Source organism: Ranitomeya imitator, chromosome 1 (genome assembly GCF_032444005.1).
Source record: "Ranitomeya imitator isolate aRanImi1 chromosome 1, aRanImi1.pri, whole genome shotgun sequence".
In the NCBI taxonomy this organism is placed as follows: domain Eukaryota; kingdom Metazoa; phylum Chordata; class Amphibia; order Anura; family Dendrobatidae; genus Ranitomeya; species Ranitomeya imitator.
The window spans coordinates 1,145,475,262-1,145,502,724 of record NC_091282.1 but is presented as its reverse complement, the minus strand read 5'-3'; the positions used below and the strand labels follow the sequence as shown (position 1 = coordinate 1,145,502,724).

Below are 27,463 nucleotides of genomic sequence, written 5' to 3'. Positions count from 1 at the left end.
TCAGGAGCAAAAAACGTTACATGTAGCGTTTTTTGCTCCCGATGGTCCGCAGAAGCAATCTGTCGCAATGCGTCGTCAATACAAGTCTATGGGGAAAAACGCATCCTGCAAGCACTTTTGCAGGATGCGTTTTTTCTGCAAAACGACGCATTGCGGCGGATTGCAGTTAACGCTAGTGTGAAAGTAGCCTAACAAACAGGCAACCCCCACATGTATTCAAGCTGTCTAGCAGCTGCGTCGACAAAACAGAATCCTGGCGTGCTCGGAGATTTAGTTTATGTCGACGCAGCTGCATGATTTGCAGCTGCTAGACAGCTTGAATAGATGTGGGGATTCCCTAACAAACAGACAACTCCCACATGTATTCAAGCTATCTAGCAGCCACAAATCATGCAGCTGCGTCGACATAAACTAAATCTCTGAGCGCGCCAGGATTCTGTAAACCATCTCATACAGATGTCTGTCCAGCCTCTGAAGACTTCCATTGAGGTAGAACTCACCACCTCTCATGGCAGCCTGTTCCAGTCATTGATCACCCTCCCTGTCAACATTTTTTTTCTGCTATCTAATCTGTATCTTCTCCCATTCAGTTTCATTCCAATTGCTTCTTGTGTTTCCATGTGCAAATGAGAATAAGGATGATCCGTCTACATTGACAGCCCTCCAGATATTTGTAGACCGCTATTAGCCTCCTCTCAGTCTTCTCTTGTGCAAGCTAAACATTACCAAATCTTCTAACCGTTTCTCATAGGACATTGTTTGCAGATCGGTCACCATTCTGGTCGCTCTTTCAACTTGGGGATTTATTATCTACTGCATTTCCTGGATCCACCCAGTCAGTGATTCTGTCATAAAAGGAATTTAGATTATTCTAGCATGACATATTAATTACAAACCCATGCTGGCTCTGGTTAATTACCTTATTCTCATCCCGGTACTTGCATGCATGTTGTTTTAATAATTTGTTCAAAGATCTTTCCTAGTTTAGAAGTAAGACTCACTGGCCTGTAGTTCCCTGGGTCCACCTTCTTCCACTTTTTGAAGATGGGGACAACATTCACTCTTCTCCAGTCTTCTGGGACTTCTCTTGTTCTCCTGCACTTATAGTGCAGAGTGGCGTGCCTATTTGTTGTCATTTCCGTTCTTTTCACTTGCTTATTTTTTTTTTATTTGAAGAGTTCCAGCAGTGATGATCAGTTGAAGAAGCAGAAGCAGCAGCAGAGTAACAAGAAGAAGAGGATAATCTATGATTCAGGTATCTCATTGGTTTTCTTTGCCTAAATGAGTCTTCATTATTACTCCGTTGCTGGTGCTCTAGAGATTCCCTGCCACATGTTTGCTTTCATGTCAGTGTTCTGGCCTGTTGGTTAGATATTGTATGAGCACACTCGCCAATCACCGCATGCTTGCTTTGGTGGCGACACTAGAAAAGGAGTCCATGTGGTGGCCAGTGATCGACCTGACATTTTATTGAATAATTCCTAATAAACTATGAAGCTGAAGACCAGCGACAGACAATAGCAAGTCCTACATGACAAAGTGCATACACAGGTTTTTTTTTTTCTTAATAGTTGGGGCCATTTAATTTTCTTTTTCTATTATTTTTCATCCAAAGAATTGGTTGAAGCTATTATAAAAATTTTCTTGGGCAAATGCTTAGTGACCTGTCACTAGATTACACAATCCTGCATACGTTATTACAAAGATTTCTTATTAGACCTGAAAGCCTGGTGTACTTACTGTGAAAATCCATGTCCAAGCGGCTGTATAATCCTGATATTAAGATCAGCATTTGATAAATCCAGCTATAGAAGGAAATGGCTCGTGAGCATCTCTACCAACACCAGTGTGATTGACAACTCCTCAGTGTCGTTCCTCTCTGCTGACAGCTGCAGCTTGTACTGAGCAATATGAGATCTCAGCAGGGAGGAGGAACTCTGAGGAGCAGTCAGTCAGGCTAGGTGGGCTGAGAATGAGTTACTTTCAGAATGCATTATTCAGCCATTCTGACACTTAAAAATAAGTACGCCAGGCTCACTAGGTCTGAGAGATCTGTTTAGTAATGTAATAGAGATGCTGAAAAGGAGTATTAACATTTTAGTTTCTTTCCTGTTAAGTGTGATAGTGTCTGATTTTGAAAATGGAAATATTGCCCATTAAATTGAAGTCATGGGAATTACTGATAAGGCCATGAGCGAGAAACATTTGCCATGCAGCTTTGAAAGTTAGATTCTAACACAAGAAGTCACAATGTATAAATTATATTAATCATGGTGTAGATATATATGTTTTTTGTATCTGATTCTGACTGGTTATTTCTTTTCAGATTCAGAAGAAGACACGCCAGTAGTAAAAAGATCAAAAAAGACGCTGGAAGTATCGACACCAATTTTAAAGCCTCTTAAGGTTAAAAAACCTGATCCCGTTGACTTTGTCTCAGATACAGGTAACGTGGATTCATGTAAACTGTATTATTCTTGTCCGCTATGTTGTTGTTTTGCATCTCGGAAGCTGCCAAACATATATTGTAAGATAACATGGCCAGGGGCATAGCTATGAGTAGGAGTCCTGTGCCTGTGCCTGTGCCAAGACCAATCTGCCGCATAGGAACAGAGCAATATTATTATGGCACATAGTAGGATAGATGCTCTTTTACAAATTACAGATTTTCCATCGAGGTCCTGAAGCTTTAGGTTTTGTCCTTGGCCGGCCTCATGTGGTGGACAGGACAAAGCAAATCCTTGTTTCGTGTACCATCGCCTCAGGCCGTACAGTAAGGATAGCAAGGTGAATGTTTTGCCAGTTATATTATTTTAACCCCTTTCTGACCTCGGACGGGATAGTACGTCCGAGGTCAGAAGCCCCGCTTTGATGCGGGCTCCGGCGGTGAGCCCCCATCAAATCCGGGACATGTCAGCTGTTTTGAACAGCTGACATGTGCCCGTAATAGGCGCGGGCAGAATCGGGCTGTGAGCGCCACCCTGTGGTCAGCGCTCACAGCACACCTGATTTTCTGCTACATAGCAGCGAGCATCAGATCGCTGCTATGTAGCAGAGGTGATCGCGTTGTGCCTGCTTCTAGCCTCCCATGGAGGCTATTGAAGCATGGCAAAAGTAAAAAAAAAAAAAAAAAATGTGAAAAACAAATATAAAAGTTTAAATCGCCCCCCTTTCACCCCAATCAAAATAAATCAATAAAAAAAAAATCAAATCTACACATATTTGGTATCACCGCTTTCAGAATCGCCCGATCTATCAATTAAAAAAAAAACATTAACCTGATCGCTAAACGGCGTAGCGAGAAAAAAATTTGAACCACTAGAATTACGTTTTTTTGGTCGCCGCGACATTGCATTAAAATGCAATAACGGGCGATCAAAAGAACGTATGTGCACCTAAATGCTATCATTAAAAACGTCATCTCGGCATGCAAAAAATAAGCCCTCAACCGACCCCAGATCATGAAAAATGGAGACGCTACGAGTATCGGAAAATGGCGCAATTTTATTTTTTATTTAGTAAAGTTTGGAATTTTTTTTCACCACTTAGGTAAAAAATAACCTAGTCATGTTAGGTGTCTATGAACTCGTAATGACCTAGAGAATCATAATGTCAGGTCAGTTTTAGCATTTAGTGAATCTAGCAAAAAAGCCAAACAAAAAACAAGTGTGGGATTGCACTTTTTTTGCAATTTCACTGCACTTGGAATTTTTTTTCCCGTTTTCTAGTACACGACATGCTAAAACCAATCGTTCAAAAGTACAACTCGTCCCGCAAAATATAAGCCCTCACATGGCCAAATTGATGGAAAAATAAAAAAGTTATGGCTCTGGGAAGGAGGGGAGTGAAAAATGAACACGGAAAAACGAAAAATCCCTAGGTCATGAAGGGGTTAAACAATCATTTTAGGATGTTTTCCCACAAACATCTTGAAATAGTAAGGCCATGTTCACTTGTTGCGTCCTGTCCCTGCGGGTTTTCCCGCAGCGGATTTGATAAATCTGCAGGGCAAACCCGCTGCGGTTATCCCTGCAGATTTATCACGTTTTGTCCTGCGGGTTCCGCTGCGGGATTTTACCCCTACTATTGATGCTGCATATGCAGCAATATGCAGCATCAATAGTAATGTTAAAAATAATAAAATCATGATATACTCACCCTCTGACGTCCCCGATCTCCTCGGCGCTGCAGGCGGCGGTCCGGTTCCAAAGATGCTGTGCGAGAAGGACCTTCGTGACGTCACGGTCATGTGACCGCGACGTCACCGCAGGTCCTGGTCGCATAGCTAACCTGAGACCGGACGGCCGCGTGCAGCGCTGAGACTTCAGAGGTGAGTATAACATTATTTTTTATTTAAATTCTTTTTTCCATTCGCCACGACAGCACGCACGAGAGAGGGGATCCGCCCCTAGGAACAGGAAACCTACAGAGAGATAAAAGGGGCGGCCCCCCCTCGCTCCTCAGTTGGTTTCCTGTTCCTAGATGGGAACCCACAGAGAAGACTCTCGGTGGTATGAAGAGGAAGAACTCGCCTGGATGCCGCCTGTCTCTCTGCTGAGCGACAGGGGCTCCAGAGTGGGTAGACAAGAGTCGGGGGTTCCTGCTGGCTCCCCCCTCATCTGCGGCGGCCTGCTGAGAGGCCTGAAGTTTAGCAACGATCTCCCTGATGGGAGACCGTTGTAATAGACCACCGGCAAGGTGTACCTGGACCGACCCGGACCTCGGTCGGGTAGCGGTGGCCTCCGGGTGAGTGGAGCTTCCCCAGTCCCTCAGGTATGATGGCGGTGGGAGATCTTCGGCCGGCAGACTGCGGGAACGCCGGCGCATGCGCGGTACAGGCGGTTCCCGGATGTAGTTTTTTCTGAACCTCCAGGGTCAGTGTTTCATTTCCGGGGGACCGCCATATTGGTGGAGGTGGTTCTGTGTGTTTCCTGTGCACTAAAGCTCTGCAGGCGAAGAGGACTGGGAAGACCAAGCGCAAACAATGTGCAATATGTACTGAGCCCTTACCTGACTCATATAGTAAAAAGCTATGTCAGGCTTGTATAGAGAACACACTGCGGCAGGAAGAGTCCGTTAAGATGAATGAAATACGTCTTATGATTCGGGAGGAGCTTCAGAGTTTAAAAGGAAGTAGTCCATCCATAAATATTGAGAGGAGAGTTAGCAGAGCATCCTCGCCAAAAGCTGACACGTCGGCAGAAAGCGGGGAGGTCGAGTCAGAGGCGTCTCAATTATCGGGATCGTCAGATTAGGAGGACTATGTCTGCTTCCCTACGGATAGCATAAATAACTTGGTTAAGTCGGTAACTATGGGGGTTTTAGAATAAAAAAAAACCCAGACCCAGCAGGAGGTGATGTTCGCGGGTCTGTCTCAACGGAAGGGCCATGTGTTTCCAGTAAACCAGGCTATAAAGGACCTGGTTAAGAAAGAATGGAGTAAAGGTCAGAGGGGGTTTGTGCCAGTGTCCTGTAAAAGACGCTACCCCTTTGATGACGAGGACTTAGCCTCCTGGGCTAAAGTACCGAAAGTTGATGCGGCTGTAGCATCTACCTCTCGCCGCTCCTCTTTGCCGGTAGAGGATGCGGGTTCCTTGTCTGATCCAATGGACAGAGTCTGATGCGCTTCTCAAAAAGTCATGGGAAGCCTGTGTTACTGCATTTAAGCCAGCAATTTCAGCTACATGTACTAGTAGATCCATGTTGGTCTGGCTGGAACAACTAGATCAAGATATCAGGAGTGGTGTTTCCAGAGAGAAGTTGCGAGCCTCTATTCCATTGATTAAGGGGGCTGCAGCATTTATATCTGATGCCTCAATAGACTCTCTCCGCCTGGCGGCTAGATCAGCTAACCTCTCGAATACGGCTCGTCGAGCATTATGGCTAAAGAACTGGAAGGGAGACGCCCAGTCCAGGGCTAAGTTGTGTGCCATACCCTGCCAGGGTGAGTACCTCTTTTCAGCGGTCCTGGATGACATTCTCACTAAGGCGGGCAAAAGGAAAAAGGGGTTTCCTAATCCCTTTATTCCTTCCTACAGAAGGGCGTTCAGGAAGCCATCATTTGGAAAAAAAAAGGAGGCTTTAAAGACCGCTGGAGTAACAGGGAGTTCAGGCAGAAGGGCAATTTGTTCAACAAGCGCCCCTTCAGTCCAGCGGATAAGTTCCGAGAGCCCTATTCCACCGGTGGGCGGTAGACTACTGCAATTTATTGAACAGTGGAAAGAAATAACGGCCAATACATGGGCCTTAAATTTAATTTCGTCAGGTCTCACCTTAGACCTCATCCGGATACCTCCGGATTCTTTTCTTCTCACCTCCCTAAAATCCAGGCTACAGCAAGAGGCACTGGAAACTGAAATCAAGTCTCTTTTGTCCAAACGAGTACTAATAAAAGTTCCATCATCTGAAATAGGAAAGGGCTTTTACTCTCCTTTATTTCTAATTACTAAGCCCGATGGGTCCTTTAGGACTATATTAAATTTGAGGAAATTGAACACCTTCATAAGACCTAAAGCCTTTAAAATGGAGTCCATTCGTTCAGCCATTAAAAATTTATTTCCCAACTGTTACATGGTGTACATGGTGCTAGATCTTAAGGATGCTTACTACCATCTGCCTATACACCAGTTACACCAGCAGTTTCTTAGGGTAGCAGTTGTAATAGATGGTCAGGTGTGTCATCTGCAATACAGGGCAATGCCCTTCGGCCTATCCATGGCTCCGAGGGTCTTTACTAAATTGTTGTTGGAAGTAATGTCTTTTTTGCGGTTAAAGGACACACTAGTCATCCCGTATCTAGATGATCTTCTAATAGTGGGTAGAGACTCCCTACAGTGTGAACAGAGATTACAGGAGGTAGTTTTTTCCTTACAATCTCTTGGTTGGATTATTAATTGGGAGAAATCCAGACTCCGGCCTGTTAGATGTCAGAAGTTCCTTGGTCTCCTTTTGGATTCGGTTGATCAAGTATGTTGGCTGCCAGATAGTAAAAAGACCTCCATTATTGATAAAGTAAACTTAGCAATAAATAGGCGTAGTATGACCTTGAGAAGCGCCATGTCATTGTTGGGGTCTTTAACTTCTTGTATTCCTGCAGTTGAGTGGGCACAATTTCATTTCAGGCAACTACAGAAATTTGTATTACAAGAGAGTATTAAAAATCAGGGAGGTTTAGATCAGATAGTTTTTCTTCCGTCAGAAGTGGTACACTCCCTTACATGGTGGTTAGATTGGGGAAATCTGTCAAAAGGAGTCCTATGGGTAATCTCTCCTTCAAATATAGTCACCACGGATGCTAGTCCTGAAGGTTGGGGAGCACATTTTCGAGATCTGTGGGTTCAGGATCTCTGGTCCAGATCAGAATATAGTGATTCTTCTAATGTTAAAGAATTAAGAGCTATATATTATTCCCTGCTCCACTTTCTTCCTCAGCTGCGAGGCTCTCACATAAGGGTCCTCTCCGACAACACCTCTGCGGTGGCCTATCTAAACCGTCAAGGAGGTACACGGTCAGACACTCTTATGAAGGTGGCATCAGACATCATAATGTTAGCCGAAGGTCATCTGTTGTCCTTGTCAGCGGTACACATAAGAGGAATAGACAACTGTCAGGCCGATTTCCTCAGTCGTCATACTCTTCATCAAGGAGAATGGATGCTCAACAGGAAGATTTTCAAAATGATAACAACTCGTTGGGGCATGCCTCAAATAGACTTGTTCTCAACAAGATCCAATTGTCAGGTCAGAATGTTTGCCTCCCTATGCAGGCTAGACAATCCAGACATACTAGATGCCCTTCAGGTACCATGGACATTCGACCTGGCATACGCATTTCCCCCATGGAATCTATTGCCTATGGTGATAAGGAAGATAAGAGAGGAAGGGGCAAGGGTTCTGTTAATAGCCCCCTTTTGGCCCAAGAGGCCATGGTTTTCATGGCTGAGAGCCATGTCAATTACAGACCCGTGGATTCTGCCTCTGGCCGACAACATGCTGTCTCAAGGTCCGTTTTTCCATCCTCAGGTGAAGGGCATGAACTTAACTGCCTGGAATTTGAGAGGCAATTACTAAGCAGGAGAGGGTTTTCTAGTGGGTTGATAGATACCCTTATGAAGAGTAGAAAGCCTTCTACCACTAAAATTTATGTTAAGGTCTGGAAAAAATTTCTTCAGTTTCACACTACACAAATTTCTTCAGAAGTACCTATATTTTCAATACTGGAGTTTTTGCAAAAAGGTCTAGAATTGGGACTTTCGGTTAATACTTTGAAAGTTCAGGTTTCAGCATTAGGGGCCCTTTTCAGTTATGATGTCGCAGGTGATAGATGGATATCCCGTTTTATATCAGCATGTCAACGGTCGAAAACCAATAAATATACCACAGGTGCCACAGTGGGATCTATCTTTGGTCCTGGATGGATTGACACAAAGCCCGTTTGAGCCTATTCATGCGGCCTCATTAAAGAACATCTCGTTAAAAGCGATATTGTTAGTAGCATTGGTATCAGCTAGAAGAGTGAGTGATCTGCAGGCATTGTCAATCGATCCTCCATACCTATTTATAACACCTGATAGAATAGTTTTGAAAACAGACCCATGTTACCTACCTAAAGTGGCCACTAGTTTTCATAGATCCCAGGAGATCTTATTACCTACCTTTTATAAAGACCACTCGTCTCCAGAGGAAGTAAGACTTCATACCCTAGACGTAAAAAGGACTGTTCTGGCCTATTTAGAGAGAACTAGGGACTGGAGGAAGAGTAGGGCCCTGTTTGTGTCTTTTCAGGGTAAAACCAAAGGATCCAGAGTCACGAAGGGGACGTTATCTCGTTGGATCAGAGAAGCCATAATCTTGGCCTACATGGCCAAAGGAAGAGATCCTCCAATGCATGTGGGGGCGCATTCTACAAGGGCCTTGTCGACTTCCTGGGCAGAAAGGGCGAATGTGCCAATAGAGCTTATATGTATATACCTGAACCTATTAACTAAAACCTGGCGGCGGTTCCTCCTATTCTCTGTAAAACAACTGAGGAGAGAGGGGGGGCCGCCCCTTTTATCTCTCTGTAGGTTTCCTGTTCCTAGGGGCGGATCCCCTCTCTCGTGGGTGCTGTCGTGGGCTCTATAAAAGAGCATTACCGGTGAGTAATCCGTTATTTTTTACCCACAAATATGGTTCCCGGGGCCTGGAGGAGAGTCTCCTCTCCTCCACCCCGGGTACCACCCGCACATTATCCGCTTACTTCCCGCATGGTGGGCACAGCCCCATGCGGGAAGTAAGCGGATCAATGCATTTCTATGGGTGCAGAATCGCTGCGATTCTGCACAAAGAAGTGACATGCTGCGGGTTTTTAACCGCTGCGTTTCTGCGCGGTTTTTCCCGCAGCATGTGCACAGCGGTTTGCGGTTTCCATTGGTTTACATGTAAATGTAAACGCAATGGAAACTGCAGCGGACCCACAGCGGCAAAATCGCTGCCGTTCCGCTTTAAAAACCGCAACGTGTGAACATGGCCTAATAACTTTCACAATTGGATGTGTTTAAATAAAACGTTCCTGTGCTGAGATAATCTTATAAATGTGCCCCTGCTGTGTACTGTGTAATGGCCGTGTCTGATTGTACAGGAACATGGTCTGATCATACCACAGCTCCTGGGCAGGGGAGGAAGCAAACAAATATGCAGACATTACAGCATAGGATTGCAAATATTTTTTTCTTTGAGGTAACACCTTTAACAAAAATAGGCAGGGAAGTGTTTTTGCTTCCCTAAAAGAATCAGCTATGATCCCATGCTGTAATGTCTGTATCCTCTCTTGCGTCCTCTCCTGCCCAGGATCTGTGGTATGATCAGACCATGTCCCTGCACGGTCAGACGCAGCCAGTACACAGTACACAGCAGGGGCACATTTATAAGATTATCTCGGCACAGGGACATTTTCTTTAAACACATGCAATTGTGGAACTTATTATTATTACAAGATCTATTCATTAAAAACAGCTTTAAAATTAAGTTTGTTCGTGGGAAAACTGCTTTAATTCAAGTACTGTATACTTGTTCACATGTCACAATTTTTGTGTCCCCCCTCCCCCACACTGTTATTGCTGTGGAAAAAAACTACGTATTTTACAGTACACACAAAGTGAATGAAATATCTGAAATGCTGCTTTTCTGGGCAGATTTGAATTTTCATTTTTTTCTCTCATCTCTAGCATGACAATTCTTTTATTTAAAACTAGATGGTGGCCCGATTCTAACGATTCTAGAATATGCATGTCCACGTAGTATATTGCCCAGCCACGTAGTATATTGCCCAGCCACGTAGTATATTGCCCAGCCACGTAGTATATTGCCCAGGCCACGTAGTATATTGCCCAGGCCACGTAGTATATTGCCCAGCCACGTAGTATATTGCCCAGCCACGTAGTATATTGTCCAGCCACGTAGTATATTGCCCAGGCCACGTAGTATATTGCCCAGGCCACGTAGTATATTGCCCAGGCCACGTAGTATATTGCCCAGGCCACGTAGTATATTGCCCAGGCCACGTAGTATATTGCCCAGCCCATGTAGTATATTGCCCAGCCCATGTAGTATATTGCCCAGCCCATGTAGTATATTGCCCAGCCCATGTAGTATATTGCCCAGCCACGTAGTATATTGTCCAGCCCATGTAGTATATTGCCCAGCCACGTAGTATATTGCCCAGGCCACGTAGTATATTGCCCAGGCCACGTAGTATATTGCCCAGGCCACGTAGTATATTGCCCAGCCCATGTAGTATATTGCCCAGCCCATGTAGTATATTGCCCAGCCCATGTAGTATATTGCCCAGCCCATGTAGTATATTGCCCAGCCCATGTAGTATATTGCCCAGCCACGTAGTATATTGCCCAAGCCACGTAGTATATTGCCCAAGCCACGTAGTATATTGCCCAGGCCACGTAGTATATTGCCCAGGCCACGTAGTATATTGCCCAGGCCACGTAGTATATTGCCCAGGCCACGTAGTATATTGCCCAGGCCACGTAGTATATACTCACCTTCCGTCCGCAGCTGTCACTGCCGCATGTGCTGCGCTGTTTCCTGCTGTCGCGGCCAGCATCAATGACCGCTGCCGTCATCACTGACCGCGGCCGCTAATTTAGTCCCCGGCTTATGGCCGCGGTAGGCCCAATAGCGCCCATGGTCCCAGCCGGCTCCGCCCTCCTCATGGCAACTCCGCCCCCTTTGCAGTGCTTCTGGCCGGGCCTGTTCGGAGTGGGCGGGGACTCGCTCTGCATACTTCCTGACCTCCCCTGCCCTTTTGTCTACGCCCACTGGCTGGCCGCGACCAATGAATATCCGTGACAGACAGACGGAAGTGACCCTTAGACAATTATATGATAGAAGAACAGGGTTAAAACACATGCCAAAAAAAAGTGTGTATTTTTAACAGTTTTTTTTTTTGTTTTTTTTTTACAACACTCAGATTTTTCTGCTGTAAAAACTAAACATGTGCACATACACTTAGGCAAATATTCAGGATTTCAGAACTGTTGACTTATGAACCCATTTGGCCTTTATGTAGCGAATATCTGTGTCTCGAAAATTCCTTTACTTCCAAGTAGCCAATGCTATCCATTCTGGAAGGGCGGCTTGTGTATTTACTTTAAAACAATTGATTGCTGTACTAGGCTTAGTGATGTAGTCATGTACTAATAGTGGTTCTAATTATATATTTCTCTACTAATGGTTGTTTAGGTGACATATTTCTGTACTGATGGTGTTTCTGGTGATGTATTCTTGCTCCGTTAATGGTTCTGATCCTGTACACATGTAACATCCATAACTTATAAGATTACGTGATGCATGGTGTAGGGTTTCTACTCTCTCGGTTGCGTTCTGAGGTAGGCACATGAAGTAGTTTTAGTAAAATGTCCAGGCTGGTTTCTAAAAACTCCATAAACTGCTCAGGATAATAGAAGAAAAACAGCCTTTTCTGGTACAAAGTGAAAGCCTAAAGTCAATAGTCCATACAGTAGTGCGGGTTCACCCTGGAGGTCTGCATGCCTCTATTCACAGACACTGTCCCCTCTGCATACTGCCCTCACCCTGCCCCTCATGCTGCCCCAATCTCTCTAGTACTTACCACCCTACCCAGTCCCTATTCTGTGCCCCCTCACACTTTTCTCCCCAAACACTGTCCCCTAGCACTATCTCAATAGTCTCTCCACACATTTCCCTCTTCACTCTCCATACTGACTCCTCATACATCCCCACTTCCTATACAGTCTCCACACCCATTCCTCCCCCTCCTCCATACGTTTTCCTCACATATTCCACATTCCCCATACTCTCTCATCACAGGTCTCCTTTGCTCACCATACTGTGTCCACACCAATGCCTTGCACCCCCCTCCTCATACTGTATCTGTGCACCAATCCACTCCACTTCTTATACTGTGCCCACACCATATTCTTCTCCTCATAGTGTCCTCTCCAATTCCACGCTTTGCTCCTCATACTGTGCCCTCACCAATCCCCCTCTGGCTACTCATTCTGTGTCCACAGCAATACTTCCCCCACTCCTCATACTGTGTTGGCTCCAATCCCTCCCTCCTGCCTTTCACTGTGTCCGTTCTAATGCCCCCCTCACCCACTCCTTATACTGTGTGGCTGCACAATCCCCTCCACTCCTCATACTGTGTCCGCACTAATCCACCTGTCCCCATTCCTCAGTGTGTCCGCAACCATTCAACCCACTTCTTAGTGTTTCTGCACAAATCACCCACTTACTCCTCATGCTGTCCTCTGAAATCCCCTTCTCAGTGTGTCCGCAACAGTCCTCACCCTACTCCTTAGTATGTCCGCATCAATCCCTATACCCCATTCCATATACTGTCCGTTTTGGTATTGTTCCTCTTGTTTTCTTAAATTCCGTAGTAATCCCCCGTAGTACCACCCTCCAATTGCAATAAATTGTCGGTTCCTTCAGCTCCAGGGCAGCGTTTACCAGACCGCCGTTCACCGTGCCTCTGCGATGCTGGATGGAGAGGGACGTCGGCAGCGTGATCAGATGATCTGGTCGCATTGCTGACGTCGTCCTGACCCATGAACTGCCGGTGTTCAGAGCTTCAATTGTACTTGTGTCTGAGATACCAGATTATAACTGATTGCTTCCCTGAGTCCGCTATTAGCTTGACAGCTGACAACAGAGACCAACCAAGTCGAAAATGCAGCCGCTGGGGAGACTTGTTGGACTGCCGAATCCGGCGACCGGACTTTGCCCTCCCCCATCTCTATATACGCCCCTGGTATATGGATTATTATCTCTGCAGCCAAAGTAAACAAAAGACAATCAGGAGGACCGGATACACACAGCGGAAATGTTGCGGGGTTAAGTAGGTAAGTACAGCTGCTTTTGTAAGGAGTTTTCCACCACTTTGATATTGATGACCAGTCCGTCTGATAATCCCTTTAATTGTATGTTGAAAATTCTCCCATAATATGACAAATGAATTCTGAGTTGGAGGTCCTCCTGCTCAAATACCCCCTTTATTACAGGGGAGTGTTACAACGAAAAAAAACAGGGCCAACCCAGTCATGGTATTACGTGTAATATTGGGGCTGCTGCCATGAAAAATGCTCTGACTATAAACCCCTGTCAATCAGCTGTTATCGTCGGGCCCATTTAAATGGCATCTCCTTTTAAAGAGGCTGTTCACAACTAAATTATCGATGACCTATTCATGTGATAGGTCATCAATATGAGATTGGTAGATGTCTGACGCCTCTCCACCGTGGGTGACCTCTACTGATCATAGCGTTTAGTGCTAGACAACCCCTTTAAGTTTCATTTACCATAATAATAAGAGTAGACTAGATTCCTGTAAGACCCATCGTTGGCTTGTCTTTTTGGATTGCCTATAGTACAATTCTTTTTTTATTTTTTTTAATTCTTTACTACACTTGAAGCGCAGGTTAGTTTTTACCCTGTTTGCTAATCACACATTGTAATTGACACAGCCTTCAGTTCTGCCGCGGCCTTGGTTACTATTTACACTGGCTACATATTTGTCTTTTAGACACTGACCCGAGGGAGATGACATCAATGATCCCTCCTGTAATGGACTCGCTGTGTTGTTTAGTGGTTTATTCGCCATTACCCCAGTCTCGGTAGCTAGAGCAGATGGTACAGCGGGATCTCCAGCACATACCGTTGTTGCAGCTCATGTCTGGATGTTGTGGTTTCTCGATGGCAGAGTTTCCCTGCTGCAGTGCAATCTGCACCAATGGGCCAAGTGACTGACATTGGCGATGTTATATAAACGGGCACCACGGTGGCTCAGTGGTTAGCACTGCAGTCTTGCAGCGCTGGAGTTCTGGGTTCAAATCCAACCACGGACAATACCTGCAAGGACTTTGTATGTTCTCCCCGTGTTTGCGTGGGTTTCCTCTGGGTTCTCCGGTTTCCTCCCACATTCCAAAGACATACTGATAGGGAATTTAGATTGTGAGCCCCATCAGGGACAGCGATGATGATGTGTGCAAACTGTAAAGCGCTGCGGAATATGTTAGCGCTATATAAAAATAAAGATTATTATTATTATTATAATGTATGCAAAACTATAAAACGCTGCGGAATATGTTGACGCTATATAAATAGAGATTTATTATTATTATTATTATTATTATTATTATTATTATTATAATAATAAGGGGGGCACTGTTGGGATAACATGGCAGCCAGGGGCCTGCTAAGGGTCCCCGTCACAGTTCTCTTGGTTGGTCCTCCTATGAAGCCTGTGTCTGGGTGACTGTCTTATTGCTCATGCAATTTAATAATCACAGGTAAAAGTTCTGTATGGGGACTGAAAATCGAAGGGGGGAAAAAAAGTTTAAAAAAAATAAAATCTAAAATGTTAAATCTCCCTAATGCAATAAAAAGTGATCAATACTTTATATATATAACCCAAAGTGGCATAGGAAAAATCGCTGTGCACAAAAAACAAACTTACAGATCCATCGATGGAAAAAGAAAAAATAAGGAAAACTTTAATACTTTGGTAGTTAAAATTTTTTTTCAGCCTTATTAAAAAAAAGTTGTCCTCTACTTGGAGAACTTCTTCTCATACCCCGCACTTGGCCCGCAATGCCGGCACTCGCTCTCCCAGGACTCTGTGCTGTTGTGACAGTGGTGTCCAATCAGCGCTGGCGTCACTGTCCCCGCCTCCTGTCGAATTGAGCAGGAAGAGGAAGTCAGAGATCAGCTGCAGCCCAGACTCCTCTTCATGATCGATTTGTCTGAAGGCGGGGACAGTGATGCCAGCACCGATTTTGCGTCCTTCTGTTGAACTTGGTGTGTCATGAAAAATGTGTCAGTGAGTGCTGAAATTGCTGAACCTTAAACGGCATCAAATAATGTGTCCAGCATAGCAGTGGCGTCAGTAAGCCAAATCTCCGACTCCTTTATTTCCCTAAGGCTAAGTTTACATTAGCGTTGTGCGAGGCTGCGTCGGGGGCAGCCGCAGCGACGCATGCGTCATGCGCCCCTATATTTAACATGGGGGGCGCATGTGTCGGGGTCGTCACGACAATACCCTTCATCCACCAGTCATTCCAAATCAGATTTAAAGCAGTGGTACCGGAGTGAAGAATGAGTCAGACACAATGCTGGTTCAAACTCAATGTCTGCTTACGCTTCCACACGTAGTGGTAACCTCACAGCAACTACTGAACTTTATTTCATATACACAACATTATATGGTCCATTGGGGGAAGGTGTGCAGAGGGCGGGGTTTAAGCAATGTATCTAGTATTCAGTCCCTCTGATTGGCCTGACATCATCTGATGAATCTTCCTTTGTCCACATCTTGTCAAGTTTCGATTTCCAGAGAAATGATACTTTAGCTTCAGAAACGAAAGTAGATTCTTGGCAAGAACAAAAAGTAGGGCAAAGGTGAATACTGGCAGCCATCTTAAATACAGTTAAATTTGCATTTGGCAAGCAAAGGGAAAAACTTATTGTTTCACAGCATAAGAATATATATATGTACAAAAGAGTATAAAGACGTATATTTTTACCTTGACAATCCCCCCTAAACACTAAGTTTTTCCCTAAAAAGAAAGATCCTTTGAGACTGTCCATATGATGGGGAAAGGGGAGGTGGATTTCTTCATCCAGACACCTCAGAAGCTCTCCCCTTGTGAGAGGCCTCCAGGCAGCTGAACCCTTCACTAGCTTCACATGGAGTTCTCCCGCTGTCCCTAAACTAAATCTCTTTGCATCATCTGAGAGTAAAGGGGTTTTGTCTATCTTCTTGAGGGGGACGTACTTAGGGATTTCCCCTGGATCAGTGCCATCGTACTCTGGTGAGTCTACTTCTTGGTTGAGGAAGGTGCCAGTTGGAGTTGCCTCAGTGATAACCTTTTTTATACAGGGGAATAACACAACAGAGAATTATCGATCTAACTACAAGAAGGGCAATCAGTACTAGACAAGCTTGTTGAAGGAATCCTTTGAGCCCACCCAACCAACCGGAAAAGAAAGATGTGTCTACTCCAGCATTTTAATTCTGCTGCTAACCCATTTATCTTTTTAAGGGCTATCATGGTCTTTCCATTTACCCCAGAGTTCTGAGGGATATAGGTACAACATTCCTCTCCCACCATCCCACAGACTCCTCCTTTCTCTGCTAAAATCATATCGAGGGCTAGTCGGTTTTGGAGGGTCATTCTAGTGTTAGGGCCCAATTCCTCTACTATACCTTGGAAGGCATCACAGGTAAAATTGACAAACCTTTGTTCACTGTAATATATATAATTGATCCAATCAACATTTTTATTAATCTGCACCTGCGGGATTATGGAAGCAAAGCCAGCATAGATCTGGTTCTGGGCTTTAAACTGGTCAGGCACCCCCCTTGGCACTCCAATGCCATCGACATATACTAATGGATTTTCTTCGTAACTCATGTGGAGCTGATCGAGACTTCTCCTCTTTCTGGTATATTCATCAGGTGTCTCTGGATCCCAAGGTAAAATCTTTAACTGCATGGCTAGTTTAACAAGGGTGCATTGACCTATCCAGGCATTAGGCAACCTAGGACGGAGCTTACCATGTCCACATAACCGATAAATGTCGTACATATACTGTGTATGATTAGCTAGCAAGTCAGTATCCAGGGAACTGTTCTCTTTGCAGAAACCTGTCTCGAAGACCCCTACTGGTGTACCTGTAGTGTCGTGGGAATTATAGCAGGTATAATTATCAGCTAACACAGTTATCCCCCCTAGAACCTTTAGTTTAGGTGCTTCATGAATTAGTGGGACATAATCTGAGCAATCAGTGGGCTTTAGACCCTTCAACAGATTCATAACACAGGCAGTGGTATTGTCATCAGGAAAAAACAATGCATGTATGTATAGATATATATTCGCTGCAGCACAAGCAATACATCCTACAGAGATATTCTGAACTCGTACATTGTATCTTACTCATTCTAACCATAAATTTGTCCTTGGGGCTGTTTGTGTTTCTATGGAGAAAACTTCTTGCCAACTGAGACCTGGAATGGGTTAACTATATTTTGCAAACGTTCACCTGGGACTGTTTTAGCTGTACTGGTAACGGGGGCCTTGGTTGGTCTGAAGCTAATATCCTGGAGCTGTATATGGCCTAAATTCCCATAGTATCCACTATTAAACACATTATGAAAATATCTTCCCAGCACAATTGTTATCTCTGGTAACACATATATAATACTGGATAATTCCCTCTACCACCCGCTGAGTCTCGGGGCACTTGACTACATCGCAGAAATCAAATCACCAGATATGTACCGGGGCCGTTAGATTTACCCAGAGAATAGTGGCACCGGAATTCTTATTTACAATAGGGGCCGGAAAGGTAGGGGCGAGGATGGCCCCCAGCCTCTGGACCAAAAACAACAGCAACATTTTCCTTCGATCATCACTATGAGTAAGCGCTGGTCCGGTCTCTTTTACAGTATGAAGCGTGGATTCAGGTGCTTTTTCCTTCAAGTTTTACTGACATAGCTTTTCACGACCATAAGACCACCAGGCTTCAAATTGTGACCAATATCGGTTTCTGCTGAATCTGGAAGGGAAAAAGAAACTAAAACATGGGTGTTAGCAACATTTTTTACTAAACTGAATAACATATTGAACAGCACAGTCAATTTCTTCTGACAACTACTGAGACTGAAAATTTACAACTGAGAACCTAGCACCAAACAATATCTCATATGGGGACAGGCTATGTTTTGAAATAGGGGTAGTACGAATGTGTAAGAGCCCTGGCCATGGAGCCGTAGTCTCCTGCATCACTTTGGTCAATTGTCCCTTCAGTGTACCGTTCAGCCTCTTAACTTTCCCACTGGATTGTGGATGGTACGGAGTATGGAGGGCTACAGTGGATCCAAGCATTGTCAGAACCTCCTGATACACATGAGAAGAAAAGGCCGGGTCTTGGTCACTTTCAGCAACTTCTGGAACACCATATCTGCATATAACTTCCATCACCAGTTTCTTTGCTGTGGTCTTTGCAGTCACGTTGGTAACGGGGAATGCTTCTGGCCAACTGGAGAACATGTCGACAACCACCAGACAATATTCATACCTTCCAGACTTCGGCAACGTGATGAGGTCCACCTGGAGCTTTTGTAAAGGATAGTCGGGCTTAGCAAGATACTTCGGGGGTACACGTTGAAGTTGACCGGGATTGCAGATCTGACAGATACCTCGATGTGTGGGCCCATGCGCCCACGTGACAATAGCAGGGTACATCCGCTTAGGGAGACACACAAGTTGGTCCTTTTTCCAGCGACCATGTCCATACGTGTTCCATCAGCTTTCCACTGCTTCACTTCTTCCTTTGGAGACATTCTCTGCATCGTCATTAAGCGGTCTTGCGGGGTCCGACAGAAAACCTCAGTCTGTCGTAGATCATCATGTTCCTGTAGAGTCAGTGTTTCTTGTAACTGTTTACGCTGAGAGCGTGTGGTCACCATAGCTGGTATGGTCAGTTCAACGGGTAGAAGAGCAGCGGCTTTTGCTCGCATATCCGCAAAGGCGTTACCACCAGTCTGTGGACTGTTCATAGTACCGTGCTCCTTAACTTTGATAATGGCCACCTGAGTAGGTAATTCGATTGAGTCCATAAGGGTTTAACAGCTTCAGCATTCTTCACTGGGTCCCGGCGGTAGTAACAAATCCTCGATTGGTCCATAGAGCTCCGAAATCATGAGCAATACCAAATGCATACTGTGAGTCCGTGTATATTAGCCCGCCTGTCTTTGGCCAGAGTACATGTAGTAGACAGAGCCTGACGTTCTGCTTCTTGTGCTGACAGGGTGGGAGGGAGTGAGTGCAGCTCCGTGCACTACAGTGTCTTCCGTAGTAACAGCGTATCCAGTGTGGAGTCTGCCAAAATCATCAGCACATCTTGAACAGTCTTTCAGGGCCTGGTAGAGAAATTGCATTATGCGGGATGCGTCCGGTATCCACTGACAACAATAAGTACATAGTCCAAGGAAACGCTGGAGCTCAGTCTCATCCTTTGTAGCTGACGGCTATTTTTCTTTCTTCTGTGAGGTGTCTGGCACCCTGAAGGAGACAGTGACCCAAAAATATCACTTGACCAAGGCAGAACCGAAGTTTCAAGGCCGAAACCCGACAGTTCAGATCTGCCAGATACTTGCGAATACTAACAGTGGCAACAATGGCTTCCTGCTCTGTCTGTGCACACAACAAAAAAAACAAAAAATTACCCACATATTGAAGCAGCATAACATAGGGATATTCTAACTGCCAGGGTTAGAGACACTATCCCCCCTATTTTTTTTTTTTTATAACACATCTCATTATACTCGTCTACATAGGGGTTATATAACATAAATACCATCTGACCATCATCTTGGCTCACCAACTCTCTAGGTCTGCTCAGGTGCACTTATACATCCATCATATTGTCTTTGTCTGTATAATGGGAAAGGTTTGTTCTCATGGTCAGCCAATTATTTTAGCGTAGCTAGCTAGTCAGAGGGCTTCCAGGGATAATACTCCTGTATCTGTCTTACACTACCTGATGTGGTTGGTTCTCTGGTGGTTGGGGTGACTAGATGACCGGTTGGGGGTGACATGACATGCTGGTCTACAGCTCCTTCCCAAAAGGATTACTGTCAGCCTACTCCCAAAATTAATGTCCCCACTACCCACTATCCTGTGTCAGCTTCTTATGTCACTACATGTGATCTTATCTGGACAGGAATCAGTGTAATTAATTTAGATTGGGTTGCAACACAGATTATACAAGTATTTCTCCAGTCTGGGTTTGTCTGACCGCAATATTTACAAATCCATCTGTCTTGGCTTGGTCTGAAAATTAACATGGCGAGAGAGATTTCCAGACACAGGGTTAAAATGAATATTGGAATATGAGACTAGATTTGTGTAAGGGAGGGGGAGCTGGAGCTGAAGTCTTCTGCTTCTTGGGCCACTGATAAGGAAGCGAGCTGCGTGCCGTGTCCTTGAAGCTGCGGGGGCTAGAGAGCGAGTGAGGATTGCTGCAGCTGCTGATACAGACAGGGTTAAGTTCTTCTGGAAACTTTGGCCCCCCTTTCTCTGGCTCGCAGCACAAAGAGGAGAAGTCAAAAAAACAATTTGCGCAGGGGTTCACCCCTCCCATCAGCTTCAAACACACAGATAAAAATTTACAGCATTCCTCAACACAAAAGAAGAAAAACAACAACGCAGCTATTTGACTCCCCCCTCCCATGGGGTGTTTTGGAAAACCACAGTAACGGAATACAGCAATTCTCAGACTCAATTAATTTCTACAAAACCTTCACACAATTCATATACCAAAACACCTTAGAAAAACCAATGATTGAGGTATTTTATAGCCAAACACGGGCTCTGCATCTCCTCATCCTCCCTCTCCATCAACCTTTTTCCATTCCTCGTTCTTTAAACCTTGCGCAACTCGCAGATGAGCTTGCGCTTGTTCTAACAGTCCTTTCTCTTTCAATATTCTTGACTGCCTTCTTGGCCTCCCGTGACTCCACTATTGTCTTGACTTCCACAGCATCCTTATCTAACCTGTGGGGCACGGACTTCTTCTGCTATAAGAGACGCAACATGACTCACAGAATACTACGCCCTGCTGCAGCTCAGGATCGCTGACAGCGGTAACAACACTGGTTTCCCAACAAAAAAACACGGAGCCTCTTGTTCGACGTGCTGTCCCTAACCTCTGAACACCAGTGATTAACAGTCTACCCTGTCACGATATTCTAACCAGTCGGGAGGCGGTCTCCTAGTGAGAGCCCTCCACAGTAAAAAACAGGTGGTCCCCTCGGGAAGTCTTAATTACCTAGTTGGTACAATATCACAGAGGCTGCGTCTCCTGTCCCTTCTCTCAGCCGACCCCAATCCAAACTTCTCAATCTTTCACTCTATCACTACTAGGCAACAGTCACGGGTAGGGTGGTTGAATGGAGTACAATGACCGGTGGAGGAGGTGTGGTGTACACGAGGACGCGCAGAGTGCGACGTCTCTCAGTTGCTGGTTCGAAGCGTGGCACGGGATCACGCTCGGTCTCACCACTCGACCGGTCACTCCCCAGACCCAAGGAGACCAAAGACTAACCAATAATGGCTGAAACACTAGCAAGTGTGACACATACATAGTATGTGATCTCCACTTACCGTGTTTGGAGGGTGATCAGTCCTCGAGGTCAGCCACTACGGGTGACGTCCAGGCATGGGTCCAGGGGGTCTCGGATCTCGGGCCACGCCCCACGTTGGGCGCCAAATTGTCGGGGTCGTCACGACAATACCCTTCATCCACCAGTCATTCCAAATCAGATTTAAAGCAGTGGTACCGGAGTGAAGAATGAGTCAGACACAATGCTGGTTCAAACTCAATGTCTGCTTACGCTTCCACACGTAGTGGTAACCTCACAGCAACTACTGAACTTTATTTCATATACACAACATTATATGGTCCATTGGGGGAAGGTGTGCAGAGGGCGGGGTTAGGCGGGGTTTAAGCAATGTATCTAGTATTCAGTCCCTCTGATTGGCCTGACATCATCTGATGAATCTTCCTTTGTCCACATCTTGTCAAGTTTCGATTTCCAGAGAAATGATACTTTAGCTTCAGAAACGAAAGTAGATTCTTGGCAAGAACAAAAAGTAGGGCAAAGGTGAATACTGGCAGCCATCTTAAATACAGTTAAATTTGCATTTGGCAAGCAAAGGGAAAAACTTATTGTTTCACAGCATAAGAATATATATATGTACAAAAGAGTATAAAGACGTATATTTTTACCTTGACACATGGACATGCGTTGTCTTGCGTTTTGTGACGCATGCGTCATTTTGGCGCAACAGAAAACGCTGCACGATGCAGTTTTTTTCTGCACCAAAAATCATGCAAAAATGAACGCATGCGTCACAAAAATCTGCGTTTTGCATGCGTTGTGCGTTGCGTCGCCGACGCAGCACCGCCCAACGCAAATGTGAACGTTGCCTTACGCCGTCTCCCGACTCCATAACTCTGATTCCTTATTTCCCTGACTCCCGTATCCACAGCAACGGTCACTACTGAGCATGTACATAAAGTGCACCACAGATTCATCTCAACTACGACCCCACAGCACTGATCACTACTGAGAATGTACATAATTCTGCTGCCCGACTAATTAATCTCTCTCCTCGCTACACTCCTGCTTCCTCTCTGTGCAAATCCCTTCACTGGCTCCCAATTTCTCAGCGTATCCAGTTTAAATTACTAACACTGACCTACAAAGCCATCCATAACCTTTCTCCTCCGTGTATTTCCAAACTAATCTCTCAATATCTTCCCTCACGTAAACTCCGGTCCTCCCAAGACCTCCTTCTCTCCTCCCACGCTTATTCGCTCCTCAACCAATCGCCTCCAAGACTTCTCCCAAATATCCCCCATCCTCTGGAATTCTGTGCACCAACACGTCCGGTTATCCACCTCATTTGGATCCTTCAAAAATCTGAAAACCCACCTCTTCAAAGAAGCTTACAACCTGTAATGGCCACACTGCCACCTCAGCACCATCGGAGCTACTGCAACCCTCAACCTACTGTCCCCTTCTCCATAATCCTGTAGAATGTAAGCCCGCAAGGGCAGGGTCCTCTTCCCTCTGTATCAGTCTGTTATTGTTAGTTTTGTTTACTGTAAGTGATATTTGTATTTTGATGTAATCCCTTCTCATGTACAGCACCATGGAATTAATGGTGTTATATAAATAATAAGTGCAGCACAGATTCATCTCAACTCTGGCCCCACAGCACTGGTCACTACTGAGATTGTACATAAAGTGCAACACAGATTCATCTCCACTAAAAGCCGAAATCTTTATATCAGGAACAGTACAGACATTTATAGAACATTTCATAACTTTCCAAATTACTATATAAATATTTACCACACATCCTGCATTGTACAACTGTACCCAATTTATTACATATTTTCTGAGTCGGTCCATTTTATACAGACTCCACAGCCCTGGTGTCCAGGAACTGAAAGCCCAACAAAGCAAAGCATGTACCGTAAATTACTGTACATGGTTGGCGACTATCGTGTAAATTCCCAGATTTTGAGGTACTGGTCCATGGAACATTCCCTTCTGACTCACAAAATGCATCTTCATGACCAGAAAATTACCGACTGGTGTCAAGAATATGAATAATGGGGCCCAATTTTATTCAAATCAACTATGAATGCTGAGTTTACTTAGACATCTTTAAACAGTTTTGTGACCAACTAACTGAAGGAAATAAAAAGTCCTGCTATTTTCAACACGATGGGGCGATATGCCATACTTCCAGCAACTCACTGGCATGGGTTCATGAGCTATTTATGGAGGAGCAAAGGGTTGTGGCCACCACATTCCCTGGACTTGTCCACATGCGGTTTTTACAGTGTGCGCCAACCATCCTCGTACACTGGATAAACTCATGGAAAATATCATTACCACTCTCCTAAAGGCAAATAGATATGAGTGGGGACCACTCTCAGCATCTGTTGTGACCACGGCAATGGAGTCAGTAAGCCAAACCACCGACTCTGACTCAGACTCCTCAATTTCCCTGACTTCAAACTCCGACCTCACAGCCCTGACTAAAGGTACCTTCACACTGAACGATATCGCTAGCGATCCGTGACGTTGCAGTGTCCTGGCTAGCGATATCGTTGTGTTTGACACGCAGCAGCGATCAGGATCCTGCTGTGACATAGTTGGTCGGAGCAGAAAGGCCAGAACTTTATTTCGTCGCTGGACTCCCGCAGACATCACTGAATTGGCGTGTGTGACGCCGATTCAGCGATGTCTTCACTGGTAACCAGGGTAAACATCGGGTTACTAAGCGCAGGGCCGCGCTTAGTAACCCGATGTTTACCCTGATTACCAGAGTAAACGTAAAAAAACCCAAACACCACATACTTACATTCCGGTTTCTGTCCCCCGGCGCTGTGCTTCTCTGCACTGTGTAAGCGCCAGCCGGAAAGCAGAGCACAGCGGTGACGTCACCGCTGTGCTTTCTGGCCGGCACTCAGTCAGTGCAGAGAAGCACAGCGCCGGGGGACAGAAACCGGAATGTAAGTATGTAGTGTTTTTTTTTTGTTTTACGTTTACGCTGGTAACCAGGGTAAACATCGGGTTACTAAGCGCAGCCCTGCGCTTAGTAACCCGATATTTACCCTGGTTACCAGGGGACTTCGCATAGTTGGTCGCTGGAGAGCTGTCTGTGTGACAGCTCTCCAGCGACCACACAGCGACGCTGCAGCGATCGGGATCGTTGTCTAGATCGCTGCAGCATCACTAAATGTGACGGTACCTTTACTGCCACTGAGCATTTACTTAAAGTGCAGCACAGATTCATCTCTGCTAAAAGCCGAGATCCGTAGATCAGGAACAGAACTGATATTTATAGGACATTTTGGAACTTTCCCAAATTATGAAAACTTTTACAGTACATCCTTCATTATAGTACTGTACCCAATTTATTATATACTAGCTGAAGAGCCCGGCGTTGCCTGGGCATAGTAAATATTTGTGGTTAGTTATAGCACCTCACTTCTCTCATTTTCCCATCACGCCTCTCATTTTCCCCCTCACTCCTCTTATTTTCTCCCTCACTTCTCTCCCTCTCATTCCCCCCTAACACTTGTCATTTCAACCTCACATCTGTCATTTTCCGATCACTCCACTATTTTCTCTCACTCCTCTCATTTTGCACTCACACCTTTTCATTTTCACCTCAGACCTCTCATTTTCCCCTCAGTAGATACATGTTTGCCATCTCCTATATATATATATATATATATATATATATATATATATATATATATATATATATATATATATATATATATATATATATATATATATATACCCGGCTCTGCTCAATCTCCTACCTAGATAACTCACCGCTTCCCCTCTCTGACCACAACATTCTCTCCTTCACACTCACATATCCTCGCTCACCCCAGCACCCTTCTACACACCATTCAGTCAGAAATCTACAAGCCATTAACCCTCTTACACTTTCAGACTCCCTACGCTCATCATTGTCCCCAATCTCTTCCTTTTCCTGTCCTGATCTTGCTGTACATCACTTCAATGACACTCTTAGAAGCACCCTGGACCAAGTAGCTCCCCTCACCCTCAGAACCTCCAATCACAGAGTGAAACAGCCCTGGCTTACATCGCAAACCCGATTTCTCCAGCGATGCTCTAGGTGTGCTGAACGCTTATGGAGGAAAACACGCACACCAGAAGACTTCATACACTTCAAATTTATGTTAAGGACCTATAACTTTGCCCTTCACTTCGCTAAACAGACCTACTTTACCACTCTGATCTCCTCACTATCCAACAACCCCAAGAAACTTTTTGACACCTTTCACTCTCTCCTCAGGCCAAAAGCACAAGCCCCTATCACAGATATTTGTGCTGGTGACCTGGCCTCCCACTTTATAGAGAAAATAGACAATATCCGTCAGGAAATCCGCTCCCAACAACTAAGTTCAGTGACTCCCATCCCTCCCCTCATTGCCCCTGGCTCACTCTCCACATTCGATCCCATCACAGAAGAAGAAGTCTCCAAGCTCCTCTCCTCTTCTCGTCCGACTACATGCATTACCGACCCCATTCCCTCACATCTCCTCCAGTCTCTCTCTCCAGTTGTCACAAGTCACCTAACTACAATCTTTAATCTCTCCCTCTCCTCTGGCATTTTCCCCTCCTCCTTCAAACACTCTATCATTACTCCATTACTAAAGAAACCCACCCTCGACCCATCCTGCACAAACAACTACAGACCGGTCTCCAATCTCCCCTTCATCTCTAAACTCTTGGAGCGCCTGATATACTCCCGCCTTACCCGTTACCTCTCCACTCACTCCCTCCTAGACCCTTCACAGTCCGGTTTCCGCCCCCTACATTCGACAGAAACTGCACTCATCAAAGTGACCAATGACCTTCTGAGAGCAAAACGTAATGGTGACCACTCTCTGCTCATTCTTCTCGACTTTTCTGCAGCTTTTGACACTGTTGACCACCCTCTCCTTCTCTCTAGGCTCCAGTCACTAGGCATTAAGGACACTGCTCTCTCCTGGTTCTCCTCCTATCTTTCTGACCGCTCCTTCAGTGTTCTGTTCTCTGGCTCCACTTCATCTCCTCTTCCTCTCACTGTTGGGGTACCTCAAGGCTCAGTCCTTGGCCCCCTTCTGTTCTCTCTCTACACGGCCCCAATTGGACAGACCATCAGCAGATTTGGCTTTCAGTACCATCTTTATGCCGACGACACACAACTATATACGTCATCCCCTGACCTTACCCCCGCTGTACTACAGAACGCCACTGACTGTCTGTCCGCAGTCTCCAACATCATGTCCGCTCTCTATCTGAAACTCAACCTCTCCAAAACTGAACTTCTTCTGCTCCCACCATCTACTAACTTCCCTAAATCTGACATTTCCCTCTCTGTGGGTGGCACCATAATAACACCCCGGCAGCAGGCGCGCTGTCTGGGTGTTATGTTTGACTCCGATCTCTCCTTCACCTCCCATATACAATCTCTTGCCCGCTCGTGCCGCTTACGCCTAAAGAACATCTCTAGAATCCGCCCTTTTCTCACCATGGAGACAGCTAAAACCCTCACTGTCGCCCTGATCCACTCCCGCCTGGACTACTGTAACGCTCTATTAATTGGCCTCCCCCTCACTCGACTTTCCCCTCTCCAGTCCATCCTTAATGCAGCAGCCAGGGTCGTCCATCTGGCTAATCGTTACTCGGACGCGTCCGCTCTTCGCCAGTCGTTACACTGGCTACCCATTCATTACAGGATACAATTCAAAGTACTTGTTCTCACCCACAAAGCTCTCCACAGTGCGGCACCCCCTTACATCTCCTCCCTCATTTCTG

At 45.4% G+C, this 27,463-nt stretch overlaps 1 protein-coding gene across 3 annotated transcripts in view; it reads left to right on the top strand.

Annotated features, from left to right (window-relative positions):
• RFC1 (replication factor C subunit 1) overlaps positions 1 to 27,463 on the top strand; it is a 162,599-nt gene that overhangs the window by 22,626 nt on the left and 112,510 nt on the right. For all 3 annotated transcript variants that reach the window (XM_069744597.1, XM_069744595.1, XM_069744596.1), the window contains exons 3-4: positions 1,177 to 1,255; positions 2,327 to 2,446. In XM_069744597.1, the coding sequence (XP_069600698.1) occupies positions 1,177 to 1,255; positions 2,327 to 2,446 (199 nt within the window). The remainder of the gene's footprint in view (positions 1 to 1,176; positions 1,256 to 2,326; positions 2,447 to 27,463) is intronic.